Genomic DNA, 16436 nt, shown 5'->3' on the forward strand with positions numbered 1-16436 from the left:
GAGAATGCCAATCCAACCAATGCCATGAACAAAACCATCTTGAAAAGAAATAACTGGCGATTCAAATCCATTTTGTTATATGTATATAGTGCTTTTGTTGTTTGGAATTGTTATTCTCGCTTTATCCCACAATTTTGAGAGAAAAAAAAGGTGTGGGAAAGATAGCAGGGTTTTTCAAAGAAATTTTGAAGGAGAATTTTCCTTTTTTAGGCGAGAGAAAAAGGACGGTAAACCGTAAACGAAAGTAAACGGTCCATAGCTGAAATTTGGGAAAGTTCGGTGTTTGCAATCCAACATTACTGTAAATTGTAATTGCTGTTTTACGGACAAATTTAGTAAACTATCGTGGATTGGCTGTGAACCAAGTCTATCTAATATAATGCTGCTGTTTGTTTAGAGGTAAACTGTCGTTGATGGCGAGAATTAAAAGCCAACGAAAAAGTACGGTGTTTGCTATTCGAAAACATTTGAGTATCCTTCAACAACAACAACAAAATATAGAACTTAAATTGTAAAAAGAGGAGGGGAGGATAAAAAATAGAAATATTTATGGACAACTTTGTACCCAGATTTTTCTCTGTTTACCCTCCTCTTTATTTCTCTCCTTCAAATTTTGATTCTTTGACATGGATACATGTACGGATATATATTGGATATTGGTTTTTCAATTTTTAAAGTTTAAATGGTTGATTCAAATTATTATATGTGATCTTTATATTAAAGTGTGCTTGGAGATCAAATTTTACATTTTAAAAAAATTATTATTTATTAAGTCAGTTTTAAAATCGCTAATTTTAATAAATAGTAATTTTTTTTAATTATTGAAAAAATAATTTTCAACTGACTTAATAAATAATAAAAATATTTTAAAAAATACAATTTAATCTCCAAACACATTTTTTATATTAAATGTTAAACGAATTGAATATTTAGATTTTAAAAATGTAATAACGATAAAAAAAAATAGTTTTTATCTATACCTTACTTTCGTTATGTTATAAGAGAAAAAATCATCATTATCCGTATCGATAAACTTTAAAAGGAAAAAAAAAAAATTACCCGTTATATTCTCCGATCGATATGTTGTCAGTTACCTAGGGTCTTGACTCTCTCAGACCACCATGGCCTCCGATCAACAGCGGAGAGTGCTCCATCTTGAGCCAGCGGAGTTGGACAACCTCCAATTCACTTTCCTCGACTTAGAAGAGCTGAAGCAGCTTCATTCCATCGCCAAACGCCCGCCTATTCGCTCTCTCCTCTCCCGTCAGATTGCAAAGGTATCTCTTACTCGAGAGCTTATATTTCTAATTTTTTGTTTTACCAATTATTGACTCTTAAGTCGTATTTTGATAAAAAATACTGAAGATTGCGTCCAGCTCTACTGTCTCTGATGCGAAGCCTCTAGAGCACGAGAATGGTAAACTTAAAGTACGTCTAAATTGATTTTTTGTTATGTACATAACTTTTCTGGATGTTTTGTAGTTAATATTGCTACCTGACATTACCTATGAAAATCGCAGAGTATGCAAAAAGAGGTATTACCAAATGACATTGATCAATTAGCCTCATCAAATCTTTGTGTTTCTGAGCAAGAGGCCACTGAGATAGCTGAGAGGGAAACTGTTCCTTCCGGTATTGAGATTCTGGCAATCATATCAAGTGAGATTATTGAGAGCAAAAATAATCAAGTCATGAGAGAAGAGGACTCTTCCCTCCATACACAATTGGCTGAGAGGGATTCGAATAGGAAGTGCAAGGAAATAGAGAAGTCTGAAAGTTCGAAGTATGCTCCTGATCTATTGGTTTATGCCATTTTATCCTTATCTTCTGCAACATTTTGATTTCGCTTCATCTTTGTTTCGTTGATTTTACTCATCTGTTGATTCTTGGATATTTAAATACATAATACATATAAGAGCTTTGTGTCTTTTGTCATACTTTGTACAAGTGTGTACAGTGCCTTTCTAACTTCTACACAATGACCTCCCTTTCTTATAATTTGTATGGGGTAGAAGCTTCGTTAACTTCATTAACAACACATATTGCTGGCGCAAATTGCTAACGGATTATAACTCCTAATAACTACACATTAGTGTTTGAATTTCTTAGTTTACCGGAATGAAATGCATTTTGTAGAAGAATAGGATAAACTGTACTGGGGAAAAAGTCAAGGGTAATGCATGTCTTTCAATAAGTGGGTATAGATAACGAGGGTTGCATGCAATAGAGCCTGTTTTACCTATTTTATTTTTTCTTGTGACGTGCAATATAATTTAAGAAGGTTCATTAATTAAAAGGTTGAGGTGAACTACATATTTATTTATTTTTACTTCTTTACATGTCTTAACTGAAAAATGGAAGTTAGCTCTAGCAGTAATTAAGGCCCAACTATTAGGCAGATGGCGGTAACTGTAGCAGTGTGATGCATGGTTGATAGTATTTAGCTGGTGTAGGGTTTTCATTCCTGGTCTAGGTTTAAGCTATGGTTATTTGTTGAACTTAAAATTCCAACAATTGTCCCTCTTCCTCCATGTTACTTGATACAGGATAAAGAAGCTACAGGAGCCAACTAATACTAAGAGGCCACTCATCATAAATCAAAGCAGCTACAAAATCACACAAGAAGAATCAAATGAAGGGTCTCTCCAAAGATCTTCCGAGCAGGTACCTGAGAGGTAAACCACCACCACACACCCCCCCCCCCCCCCCCCCCCCCCCCAATTCCAGCCTTGGGTAATTCCATGAGTATCACCGGAGCAAGGTTATTTGTTGTTTTTTAACAACCAGGGAACCCCCTTGAATGATGAATGGATTTACAGGCTTTGCCTCTAGCTGGAAGATGTAATGGTCAATTTCTCTTTTTTTATTAGGCCAGTTGCCTGATATTTCATACAATTGAATTGGTAGGAACAAACGATTGGAAGAGAACTGCAATGAATCTAATTCTGGTGTCATCCCACAAAAGGTTTAATGATTATTTTTCCTTCAAGAATACTTGGATAACTGAACAATTTAATTGTTTCTTTGCATTAATTGCCGCCTTGTTCTAACTCACGTTTTTATGTGCTGGTAAGCCTCATTATTGAGATTAATGTAGGGGCTGGTATTGGGACTTCCATATTATAGAGGATATCAGTGTCTCATGTCACTTTAGGGTTTGACATTTGATCCTTTTTGCGGTTCTCACTTCTACCTGTTGTGATACCTGAACCTTCTAAAACTGGTTAAGCCACTGGTTTTCGTTACAAATAAAAGAGCATCTGAATACAAATAATGATTACAAAAATGATAATATATAAAGAAAGTTCTGGACATCCGGTATAACCTGATACATAAACCTGAAGACAAGTTATGTTCCTCTCCCCTTAAAAAAGGTGAAAACTTATTGGACATCCGGTTTAACCTGATACGTTCCTAACTTAGCTGATTGAGTATCTGATATTAAGATTTAGGTGAAAGCTTAAATAGAGAAATTGGCATAGTTGGCACTGTTCTTATTGGCATCAATGTTGTACCTATCATTAAGTATTTCTTGTATTGATCAGTTCCCTAGTAGATCGGCTCGCCGTAGATATGCTCAAAGGCAGTTGAAGAAGGAGATGAAAAGGCAAGCTAGAGGTATATGTTACTTGGCATCATCTTAGATTTTTTATTTTCTTATCTGATCTATTATCTGAGTATTTTACTCAACTTCATGATATACAGAACTACAGAGTATGCCGAGAAATGGTGGGGATACAACCATGAATGAGATCCCCCATCTTGTCCCCTCTAGGTGTCAACCGCCTACAAACATCGATTTTGTAAGAGACGAAAAGGCAGTTGAAGAAGGAGAACTGCAGAACTACAGAGTATGCTCAAAGGCGTCAACCGCCTACAGAACTACAGAGTATGCTCAAAGGCAGTTGAAGAAGGAGATGAAAAAGCAAGCTAGAGGTATATGTTACTTGGCATCATCTTTGATTTTTTTTCTTTTATCTGATCTAATATCTGAGTATTTTACTCAACTTCTTGATATACAGAACTACAGAGTTTGCCGAGAAATGGTGGGGATACAACCATGAATGAAATCCCCCATCTTGTCCCCTGTAGGCGTCAACCGCCTACAGACATGGATTTTGTGCAATGTAGGACCGGTGTGGATACAGTGTGTCTAGAGAGACTTCACCAAACCAGCAATCCAGTCATAATTGAATGTGAACCACATTATACAACCATGGTTGAAATCCCCCTTCTTGTCCCCTCCAGGCATCAACCGCCTACAAACATGGATTTTGTGCAATATAGGACCAGTGTGGATACAGTGTGGCCAGATAGACTTCACCAAACCAGCAGTCGAGATCGTTTGCTAGCACATTACCTAGCTCCTTCATCACTTGTATGTTCACCACCAAGCTTCTTTGCAATCCTTCCAAAAGGGAGATTTGTGAGAAGACCCCTCTTTGTTTCGTATATTTAATGTCCTACCTCTGTCTGCTTGTCCAATAAAAAAGAAAACTGAGGGCAAGATATGACTTTGTGCAAGGGCTTGCATTGGGAGTAAAATTGCCCCAAAAACATGGGGTTCTTTTTTCAAATATTAGAATATACTTCTATTATTTTGCAAACAAGAAATAATTGTTTTAAAATACTGAAAATATATTATTTTTTCATTGTTGCATAACTTTTTAAGATTGCTGAGTTGAGGTGATGAAGGCCACTATTTGACCTTTCATTTTCACACATAAAAGATATAAGTAAATAAATAAAGAGAAAGATATAAGAAAGGATAATTGTTTTTCTTTTCACATTCAATTCTTGGCCATGGTGAATGTATGTATGTTTACTGAAGGATGATAGCTCAAGAAGCTACCACAAGCTGGTTAAACCTAGAAATAGTGGTGGTGATCAAATTCTTGAGAAAATCTAAAGAGTTGCCATGGAACCCTACTGGTATGACCAACCTAATGGCCAAATTATTTCCTTTTGCTGTGGACTTTAGATATGATATTGTAAATCAGTAATCTTAATTTAATTACATGTATCTTTTGTTTTCAGGATGAGGCAGTAAATGCTAATGTAGGTAATGCACTTGGTCCCACTAATACATGGTTTAGACAGAATACTTGTAATGCTACTGGAGACAGAAGCAATGCTTCAATATCCAGAGGATGGACAGGCAGACGATAGTGGCAGAGGTAGAGGTAGAGGTAAGGTTTATATATTTTGTTCCATTTGGATGAAATTTTTTGGGACTCTCACTTCTACTTGGGGTCCACTTTGTGGATAATGTGTCATTGCAAATATTGATAACTGAACTTACTGCAATCTTTCTGAAATACCATTTACGAAGAAGAGTTGGTTTGTAAATTCTACCTTTCCAAGCTTTATTTCGTATCGTAGTGCATGTGGCAATTACACATTTGCGTAAACCACTAGCTTCTATATATCACTTATCCGTTTCATTTGAGTTATGACAGCCATAGGAGAACTGCACAAGTTGTTTTTACATATATATGATATATAATTCTTTATTAGTTAGTTTAATTATATTCTATATATTATCATGTGAGATTGATTTATAAACAATTTTAAATATTTTCTTTATTACTAATAACGGGTACAATAAGTATATAATTGTTTAGTTATATTTTTTTTTTATGTTATTACATATCCCGTTGCATTTAATAAAAGGAGAATGAAAATTTTGATTGGAAAGCTCCATCTGTCAAAGAGCGGGTGTCAGTGGGGATGGTACAGGTCAGCTGAGGTATTTTTATACCCATATCCATTTGAAATTAACCTTATACCCTATCTTATCCATTAAAATAACGGGCTACTACCCGAAATGGATAACGATAATTAATGAATAAATTGATAGCATATATAATTCAATCCAAAAAATATAACAAATTAATATACAATTTGAACATGTTGCACCTAATATCACTATATATAAAAAAAATTATAATTTTTGTATCCCATTATTTTAAAAGATATAAATTATTAATTAAATGTAATAATAAAATATTGTATAAATTAATTTGATTTGTCATAAATTACTAATTAAAAACTATATAAAATGTTAAATTAATTAATTTGATCATAGATTACTAAATAAATAAAAAGTTAATGAAATGTAATATAAATCAATCTAATTATAATTATATAATTATATGTATAAAAATAATTATCAGATGTAATTTCATATTTATTAATTAGTTTGAAATAGCTCTTACTCAATACGTTAACGGAAAAAAAATATATTCATACTCGCCTTATCAAATATGATATGGTTCAGATAAACGGGTTAAAATGATATCATTGACACAGCTACAATCTGTTAATTAGCATGAAATACCTTCTATAAACAATAAATATATATTATGGACCTTCCGGACTAAAGCTAACATGCAATGCATATTTTCAAGTTCTAAAAAACATTTGAAATATACAAGTAATTGGCGCGGATTTTTTTATTAATAGAAAATAAATAAATAAAATATTGCGAAAGGGGATCGATTTGGCTGAAATTCAAAATATAGGTAGAACGAGTTGGCACGGGACGGGACAATTTAACCCGTCTCGCTAATCCATATCAACAAAAAAAATATAAATATATATATATATGGGACGGTTTATTTTGTCTCATCCACCAAAAAAAAAACGTGGAACTAGTTATTATGTCCCGTCCTACACCGAGCGAAAAAAAAAATCGTCCCATAATTATTAATTTGCTTTTTCTCAAATGTTTTACAAAAAGAAAAAGAAAAAAGATAGTACACATAAAATTGGAAAAATAGTAGAAATTTATGAAGTAGCTAGAACCCCAATGGCAGAAGTCGGAGGAAATAGAAAAGAAGTTATTTGCGTCATACTTGGCAAGTAAATGGTCATACATGGTTATTAAAAGCATCACATATCTCTAGAAAACATAGAAATTATCATAATCAGAAACGCCAAATATTTTGTTGAATGTCATTTGACGTAATCTTGAAAAGTTCCGAAGTTGTATTCTCCTTTTCTTTTACCTCTGCTCTGGGTGTGGGACGGGACAGAATAACCCGTTCCACGTTTTTATTTTTTCTTCTTCTTTTTTTGACGAATGGGACAAAATAAACCGTCCTATTTTTTTTAATTTTTTTTTTGTTATTACGTTCTACCTATATTTAGAATTTCTGCCAAATCGAGAAAAATAAAAAATAAAAAACGGCGGAGTGCGAGCACTTCTCTTTTCTACGATGCCACGTTTACCGTCTAGTGGATAATCTATGAACATAAAATGGGTTCCCTACAAACTGCCACATCTTCCTGTGTAATTAAACATACTACAGAAAATCATGCACTGAAGTGCATGTTTTATTCTTATTATCATTAGCATGGTATTCGGAGAGATCAGGTCATTTCACGGCAGGCCGATTTTTTTTATTAATAGTAAAAATAAAAATAAAATATCTACTATGGACTACGTTTTCACGAAATTTCAAAAAATAAAAATAAAAACATTATAGTTTATAACGTTCATAATATTATAACTGGATGTTATAAACCATAACGTTTAGTTAATCCGATCATTAATGATCACTAATTAATCAAAAATAATGTAGTCAAACGTTATAGTCATTTTTGTCCTTGCTATAGTTTGTTGTACCAAAAGAAAAAAAAAATATAACTGGACTTGTACAGCTACAGTGTTTTTTGTTTTTTGTTACGTTATAAACCATAACTTTTTTTCTATTTTTCAAAATCTAGCAAAAACAATTTTCTATTATCGATATTTTATTTTTATTTTTCCTATAAATAAAAAAACCGGCACGGCAGGCAGTACAAGTAACCAGAAATACAAATAAGCATCGTTAATATAATCCGTGTGAGCCCCAACCAACAGTTCCAAATTCCAATAGAAGCCATCAAAGTTTAATCGTTTGGAAACACAAGAAAGGATCGAAATATACAATGATTTCTTTATATTCTCTCGCTCTGGGCCTTTCAATACAAAGCGGCCACATCTTCATTCAGAGAATTTCTATAAAAATAAAATTTAAAAAAAAAAAAAAAAACAGAACAAAAACGATGGAGAGAAATATGTATCTGGTGACACATTTCGATGCAGAACTTGACCAACTATTGTCAGCTATATGCATATAACTTAGTAGCAGCATCCGTTAAGCTTCATTGTCAGAAATTTATTCACTGTACCAAATGAACCGGCACAAATCAAGTCAGCGAAAACCTACCCCAATATTCTTATTAGGAGGAAAGTAATTTTAGCTCTTATAATCTTGCTTAAAATTCAGAGTTATCACAATATATGTTATCATTGACTTACGGGATAGTTGGACTCCTTAGTTAAGGCCTCTAATGCCTCAGCCATCTCCATTTGTTTTATCACCGTTGCATGTAATATCTACACATTAATACCAATTAAATTTAGTTTGGTACTAAAATCAAGCACAGACAATTCAGCAGATAGTGACACTCTGTCACTTTGACATAGCAAATTACAGCAAAACATGGGTGTATGAAGAATGTTTGACACTACCAGACTTGACAAATTTTCTATACTTTATTCTTTACAGACAGGAACAGAGTTCATGGATTATAAAAGAGATAATTCCAAATATATGCAACCACCTACCTTCTTTGTCTTTTCAAGGTCATGCTCAAGTGATCTGATTCTATCAAAGGAATCAAGTAGCACACGATCCTTCCGAGCTGGAGTCTCCAGTGGGTGTCCGTTTATCTGTTTGACCACTGACTCCGGGCTGTCAAGCCTCTTCAAACTGGACTCAACCCCTACCGTGTCTTCATCTGTAACTCCAACATTGCCTCTGCTATGATCTCCCATCACAGAAACTGATTTGAAGCTTCTCTCCATTTTTGAAATGAACGCATGGAAGAACGAGATTATCTTGAACAAAATTGTAATAAATGTAAATGTCATCCTGATGAGATGTTGCAAAGTGCTTCCTTCATTTGTGCTATTACATGCCAATTTATCTGTTATTAAATGTTTCAGGTTCAGTATATGTCAGTTGTAAATAATGCTTGAATAAGTTCTAACCTTTTTAACAGGAGATAATTTATTTTGAGAATACGAAGATGCAAGCAGATTTTTTTTTTTTTTAAATGAAAAGAGAAAGCAAGATGTCACCTATTGGCTATTAACAGAATTTATGAAATACCAACTAAGGTCAATTTGCGCCTAACAACCCTAAATAAAGACAACCAACCAAGAAAAGAGAAGTGTACCTAACATGTGCTGGTGTTAGGGGCATTGCACCAAAAAATTTACCCAATTAAGGTTCTAAGAACAAGTATGGCCATAAGAAGAGGGGGGGAAAGCACCTGATCAAATTTCCAGATTCCACATCCTCAATTTCATTTTTTGAATAAATGCATCATCTTGAAATAACACGAGTATATAGGATCAAATATGCTTAGTACCTACAAATTGTTGAGAGGAACAACGGACATCCTTCTGTTGTTTGGATGATCGGATGGATGCAACATATTCAACCCTAGCATAATCTATAACCTTATCCACCGTCACAATTTGTTCATCACAGCTAGATTTTGGTGTTGGATATGGCTCTCTCACCTACAAGTTTCAATTAAGAGTAAACATATTTATAACTTGATGTGATGCCATTTGGTTCCATCAGATTCTGTAACATAAGAATGGTCTAGAAACTGCTTTACTGTTTTGAATGCCTGACACAGATCATATAAATTCTTTCTGAGCAAATGTCTTTTAAATCTTTTACTATGTAATTATTTTACTAGACACTCCTTGAGGTTTATAGTACGCAAAATTCAGAAAATAAGAATCACATAAAAAACAAAAGATCACTGATGTAAATTGCTCTTTCCCAAGAACATGAAACATGGAGGAGTTTCATTTTCAGAAATGAGAAATGAGTTATGACAATGTGTTTTTTACTTCTTCATGTACAGGAGTCAAACAAGAGAAGTCGCAGGATCTAGATGCCATAGGAGAGCACAGATCATCTGCGTCCGATCCCGAATCAAAATTTGATGTATCATGGTATATTCCCTAAAATTACAATTATGAGAATCAGTTCTCCATACATGTGTAAAAAGATAATCAAAAGAACACAGATATGAGATCTAACCTTGAATGTTTGAAACTTTAAGGGTGTCAAATTGCCTTCCTCTTCATCCACTAATAGCTTAAATCCATTCAGAGAAGCAGCTTTAAGATCCTGAATGCTATGCACAAGCTACATGGACAAAAACATATTCTTTGCTTTAGCCTACTTAAGGCCAACAATCAAGCAACATATAACTCAATTTGGTTTTGATTCACTTTAACTTCTGCAATGAAACCTGCTCTGAAGTTCAAATATCCTCGATTAACCCAAACCCACCAAAGTTATAATCAATGTATATTATATAACAATACAAGATTTCAACAGTAAAAATTGAGTTGTTTACTTTATGGTTGCATGAGTGCATGGCTATATGCCTACAGTAGCTAAAACAACTGACTTCGCAGAAGCAGTAAAGGATCTTTCCTAGAGAAAACAATGTGGACTTTGATTGTAGATTTGACCATATACACCCTTGACCCTAGAGCCTAGGCAAAACCATGCATTCATGCACCCTTGACCATACACAAGTTGACTTGGATTGTGTATGGCATCTGAGTGTATACAAAATACTACATGGATAAAACCTAAACAAAAAATACCTTCATAATTGGAGGGTCATTCCAGGGGCCCTTATTTGATCCAAGGCAACCACCCTTGTCAGAGCACGTACATGAACCCCCAAGAAACTCTGGCAATTCACTGCACCATGCATATTTGTACATTTCAATTGAGGTAGAAAAAATACAACTTTACCAGAGGGTCTTGATTTAACCCCAATAAGATCACATTGGACCTAAATGTGCAACTAGACGGAGAGGAGTTAAATGAGTTCAACAGTGACACTATTGTGCTGGTTAATCCTGGCATAAAAGCACGTATGGTGATTGTTTATTCTGAAAATAGTTGTCAGGAAAATTGATGAAACAATAAAAAACCAACCTTGCATCAATAGCTTCAAGAAGTCTACTTTGGAACTTCGCTCCTAATACCTAAGCATGTGAAAAACCAACTTGTTACATTTGAAAACCGTCTTAACAAATTGGATAATTTCACGGTAAGAGAAGGAACATACATGTATTTTTGATGACGTTTTAGGGTCAAGAAACCCCTTAACACTGTTCCAAATTAACTTGAAGCCATGGCCGGCATTAACTATAAACATTTGATGCAGTGTCTGAAATAAAAAAATAAAAAAAAACTTGCTCAAATCAGACAATCAGTTAAATTTTTAGGAATAGATGAAATTTTTATGTCACAAAGAGAAGTACCTCAGGGTAATAGTCGCTATCTATTTTGTGCATGTGATTTACAAGCTCCCTTGCAATTTTGCTGAAGTTCTTGAGGCCCTAGAAAAAAAAATAAAATAGAACCAATTTAGCCCCATGAATCCTGTTGAAAGTTTATAAGATAAAACCAAGACCTCAGATATATGACCCGTGATTGATTCCATGATAATTCTTGCAACATTTAAGAGAGTATTTATGCAACTGTGAAGAGTGACTAGTAGATAACAAAACAGCACCGATATTCTGGCTAGACCTAAATGTTCAATGAATACAAAGTAATCCAATAAAAGCTAAGAAAATACATGAGAACACATATCTGGTACTAATGTTGTAGAAACCTACCACACCATGCACATCCAATATTGTAGTGGTCGTGTCAATATGCCTCTTAGCCGCAATTGAACAAGCCGGGAACTTCTCAGAAAAGGCCCTTTCAAACTCTTGCACATGGTACCTTATGTACCTGTCCACAGTAGTTATCTGTACCAGTTTGTTCGGCTCAACCTTGCCAAGCCTCTCTATGTAGACTGGCCTCCCATCCTTGTCTACACCATGGTAGCCTTGCGGGTAGTATTGTAATACTTCATCTAGCTCTTCAAATTGGAAATCCTTCAACATAAACAACAGGGGTGGATGAATTTACTTCTGTATGAAAGAGTAGTGGTTTTATTGTGCTATTAATTGCAAGAAGTTGTGAATCTTTTGACCACGCATTTCACTGTTTACCCACATGAACAATTCCAATGTTGTGCAGTATACACACAAATTAGGTAGCCTCATTTAACCCTCAAGAAGGGAACTTAAAATTAATTATCCGACATATATTTACTAACCTCATTTAAACCTAATTCTCAGCCTATATTTATTTTTTTTGTTTAAAATATCTTTTTTTGTATTCAATATTTAGTTCTGAAAATGGGGTTAAGGCATTTTGGCCTCACCTCTAAGATGGTATCGGTCCCAAACTCCCTTCTCCATTGCAACATTTCAGCCCACATCTGGGTTGACTTCTCGAAGTCAAATTTTCTAGCCTTTAGGAATCTGCATTAGATAAATTGACAATAAAGAAGCTTCCCTTTTTCACTTTTTAGTTGGCAACAAAAGACATACTTCAAAAGAATATATCAACCCAGAGTATCACAGCATGATTTTCAATTATTTTCACATGGTTGGTTGGTGGTTCCTTGCAATATCCATGAGAAAAGAGACGACAGACAAAAGAGGCCTGATAGATGGCACCAAAAATGCAGCACTAAAACTCTACATAAGAGTACCTTAATTTAAATTAAAAGGATCATTCACAAGTAAAAGCTCTAAACAAACAGAGCTGAATTGTTTTATTGGATAAGGCAGTGATATTGAAAGTATCATCTCGAGCTACTTACAGTGATGTAGTCAAAAACCCAGAGTAAAAAATTTAAAATTTTCTGATTTTCAATGTCCAAGTAGTCAATCCAAACCGTTAGATGTTTAATCTATATTAAAATGTGCTTGGAGACAAAATTTTACATTTTTTGAAATTTTTTACTATTTATTAAGATGGTTTGAAAATCATTATTTTTATTAAAATTCTGCATCATTGAAAAACAGCGATTTTCAAAGTGGCTTAATAAATAGTAAACAAATTCCAAAAAATGTAAAATTTGGTCTCCAAGCACATTTTAATATAGATTAAACATCTAACGGTTTGGATCGACTGTTTGGACTTTGAAAATCGGAAAACCGAGTCATTTGTTCCGGGGGCTAGGAAAAAACTTTTGAGCTTAGCTATTCTCTCTCTATATATGTGTGTGTGTGTGTACACTCCAAAACAAAATTCATTTTACCGTAGCATCATGTGGTAATCATCATGTCTCTCAGGCAGTAAATCCTTCCCAATCAAAACATCTCTAAAGGAGCTAACAGCTGCCACCTCCTCAGCATCTCTCACATCTTCTATAGAGATAGAAGAGACTCTAAGGCTGCTTCTTCGCCTTGCTCGTTTCTTCTTTAGGGAATGTGTGATCCTTGTAGAAGCGTGCATTGCCTTCTTCTTCAGAGAACCAATCTTCGTTCTTCGCCTCTCATCTTCTGAGTTCTCATGGTCTGATTTCTTCTCTTTTTTTTCTTCATTGAGTGTTGGTGTGGAGTACTCCATTTCAATTGCCTCTGCAAGGGAATAATAAAGATCTTTTTTTTCTTTTGCTTAATAAAAGAACAGGGAAAATGGGGAAGAAAGAAAGAGTAAATTAGAACTGAGGTACATTGGATGTTAGAACAATAAACATTATGGGTTAGCTCTATTAAGCACCATGTTACCTCGATATGTTCAATTATATAATGTGATTTTGATTAATTTCTTTCTTAGATATTGACGTGAAAATTTCTCCACTATTTCTCTGCCCCAATAATATTGGAGGGATCCTAGGTTTTTTTAGCTTAGAGAAAAGGATGAAACAAGGGGCCATAGATTGTTTGGCTTAGAGAAAAGGATGAATACACAATAGAGAGAAAATCAAGGAAATTGAAGTACCTGACATGTTCCACCAATGCAGATCTTTCTTTTCTGTGTTTTTGTAAGCCTAAATCTAAATTGACAAGTTCAAGCTCTCAAACTCTGTTTCAGTCCTGCCAAAAAAAATCAAAGAGCAATTAATTAGGTGAATAAATCGAATTGATATAAAATAACTGAAACATTATACGAAGGAAAAATCTAGATTGAAAATGTTCTCAAGTTTGCATGCTTTTATGGGATTTAATGCATCAACGAAGGAAAAATGTCATCAAGTTTATCGAACTTCAAAACAAAATAAGTAGCAAATGACAAAACAGAGAAATTAATTAACTTGGGCTCTCTAAAGCTGAAGTTGAAAATGTGATCAGCTTATTTCCAGTTTTGCTTGAAAACTATTTTTTTTTTGAGAAAGTTCAAACAAAAGTTTAACTGAACAAATATATTTAACAAGGCAAAACGAAAAAGTTCAAACAAACTAAAGAATCTCTCGTTCTCTACTGATTGTCTACATTACATAATTAATTCAAGCAAATGCTCCCGTACAAAAGCTGTTACAAAGGACACCCTTTGAAATAAATGAATGCCATCCAATAGGAACAGCATTTATTAATCCGTTATAAAAAGTCCAGACAAAAATGCTAATAATCGTTTAAGACTTTCGAATTAATACAAAATAAACTGAAATACATTGGAAGTACGATCGATCGATTCACCGAGCAAATTAGAACAATTTCTCCAAGAAAGCGAAAGCGCACTTTGAAATGAAACAGAAAAGAATCGTCGTTATTACCAAGAGAAATCGCATCTCGCTCTTACGAACTCAGCATTGATTGAATCTTGCTCTTTGTTTCTCCTCTCTCCTTTTCCTCTTTGAGAAGGGTTTGATTGGTGAGAGAAAGAGATGGGAAGGAGAAATGAAGAAGCGCCACAACAAACTGTCGTTGCTTTCTTTGTCTCTCACTGACCTTCGCTGAAAAGGTTTCTTTTTCTGGAGTTTCCTTTTTCTCTCTCTCCTCACCTGTATCTGCTTCTCTGGAAACTGGTTTCTCCTTTAATCTGAAACAAAAATACGGTGTCTGACTCTACTGCGCAGCCTACGGACACATAAAGACAAAAAAACTCTGCAATGCTACAGTACACGTGTCGCTCTGGGAAGTTTTGTCATTGTTTTTTAGTTAATCGGCGGTGCTTTCTAGGTGGTGGTATTTTGTGGGGGAATTTCGACGCCGAGTCGCTGAAACTGGAACTGGATCAAGTAATTTATTGCCAAATTTGCATGGCGAGGACTAATTACTAAATTAAACCCGGTTTAATTGGCTAAATATTTTAGAAGCTAAAATTGCTTCGTAAATCTTTACCGTTTAATTGGTCAAGACTCCAGACATCAAATAAGCGCCATGCCGCCATTAAGGATGTTCCCAATGGCATTTCAAATTCCAACATGGTAGAATTAGAATTTTAGAATATGAATGAATGGATGAGTATGGTTAGAGTGGGAAAAATGGCAGGTGGAGCCGACTCTATCACGGAACGGCACAGTTATGGTACGGTACGTGTGACTGTTCCGTGTCGTGACTCACGTGTTCCGTACCGTAATCATTCGCGTGGCGTGATCATTTTTTGAAAATTTGGTACGGCACGTCATGCGAAAGATCCGATCACAGCACATAATTACGCGAGTCACATGTAATTAGAACCGTTAGGTCTTAATCAAATAGTGAATTTTGAATAAATTAACTTAAATTATGAAAAAAAATAGTTAAAACGTGAGAAACGTAACTAGTTACGTTTGGACACCGCACGCGAGTCCAGCGAGACTCGCGTACCGTGACTATCCCTCAACCTTTTGATCACAACACATGTGGTTCCAGCATGTTTTTTTCACTCTAAGTATTGGTTTGTTTTAGTGCAAATTCGTACTCTAATAAAAGACATTGAATTACAGTTGGTACAGTCCGCTTTTGCATAACGCAATTTTCGAAAAACCATTTTCAGATCAAATCTCGTATTAAAGTTTGGTTACTGTGAACCGTCCATTTATGACAAAATTTATACTGGAATTTATCTTTAAATATCACCCTGAATATTAAATGGTCTTCGCGCGGTGGAGGTGATACTGTACGTACGGGAGAAAAATAAACCGACAATGTAACAACGCAACACGAAGAGCAACAGCCCGAAGCGGCACGGATGAACCTAACGCTGTTCCCAACCATCGTTTGTCCCCGTCCTTCATGTTTCAGCTCCGATCAAATCAAAGCCGGGAGAAAAGAAAGAGGCTACAGAACGAGAATCCTTTATTCATTCACGTTTTGACACGATGGGCCCCACAGTTATGGCCTTTTGACCGCCCAATAGCGCTTTGTCAGACTGATAATAAATGCAGATCGGTGGGGGCAGTTTCGGTGATGGCAGATTGGCAGTGCACTCCTTTCTTTTCTTTTCTTTTCTTTTCTTTTTCTCCGTGGGCCCCACTCTGCAGTCTCTCAGTAGCACTCGGCGCGCATTAACGATATTCTTGATCTCCGCGCCAAAAAGGTTGGAAAATTAGTTTGACCATAG

At 35.0% G+C, this 16436-nt stretch overlaps 2 protein-coding genes across 6 annotated transcripts; one reads left to right on the forward strand and one right to left on the reverse strand.

Annotated features, from left to right (window-relative positions):
• Positions 1-1041: 1041 nt before the first annotated feature.
• On the forward strand, positions 1042-8599 carry LOC144560430 (uncharacterized). The gene is made up of 11 exons (XM_078309629.1): positions 1042-1277; positions 1366-1428; positions 1521-1783; positions 2547-2675; positions 2908-2965; positions 3546-3618; positions 3706-3936; positions 4023-4378; positions 5038-5062; positions 5130-5183; positions 8559-8599. Exons 1-11 carry the CDS (start codon positions 1122-1124, stop codon positions 8582-8584), a joined length of 1434 nt encoding a protein of 477 aa, XP_078165755.1. The 5' UTR covers positions 1042-1121; the 3' UTR covers positions 8585-8599.
• On the reverse strand, positions 7851-15039 carry LOC144560429 (phosphatidylinositol/phosphatidylcholine transfer protein SFH6-like). 5 transcript variants are annotated; one of them, XR_013513394.1, is made up of 15 exons: positions 14665-15039; positions 13893-13987; positions 13207-13528; positions 12322-12421; positions 11723-11989; positions 11363-11440; positions 11167-11268; positions 11034-11083; positions 10694-10793; positions 10116-10223; positions 9923-10036; positions 9431-9580; positions 8618-8979; positions 8309-8386; positions 7851-8172 (listed from the first exon to the last, which is right to left on the reverse strand). XR_013513394.1 is itself a non-coding variant. In XM_078309627.1 (15 exons), exons 2-15 carry the CDS (start codon positions 13897-13899, stop codon positions 8170-8172), a joined length of 1845 nt encoding a protein of 614 aa, XP_078165753.1. In that variant the 5' UTR covers positions 13900-13987; positions 14665-15037; the 3' UTR covers positions 7851-8169. The 5 variants fall into 5 exon arrangements, 3 of the variants coding, with proteins under 3 accessions (XP_078165753.1, XP_078165751.1, XP_078165754.1); XR_013513393.1 differs by having other exon boundaries at positions 13207-13564; XM_078309627.1 differs by having other exon boundaries at positions 9427-9580; positions 14665-15037.
• Positions 15040-16436: the final 1397 nt, after the last annotated feature.

Source organism: Carex rostrata, chromosome 10 (assembly GCF_964058835.1).
Source record: "Carex rostrata chromosome 10, lpCarRost1.2, whole genome shotgun sequence".
Classification (NCBI taxonomy): domain Eukaryota; kingdom Viridiplantae; phylum Streptophyta; class Magnoliopsida; order Poales; family Cyperaceae; genus Carex; species Carex rostrata.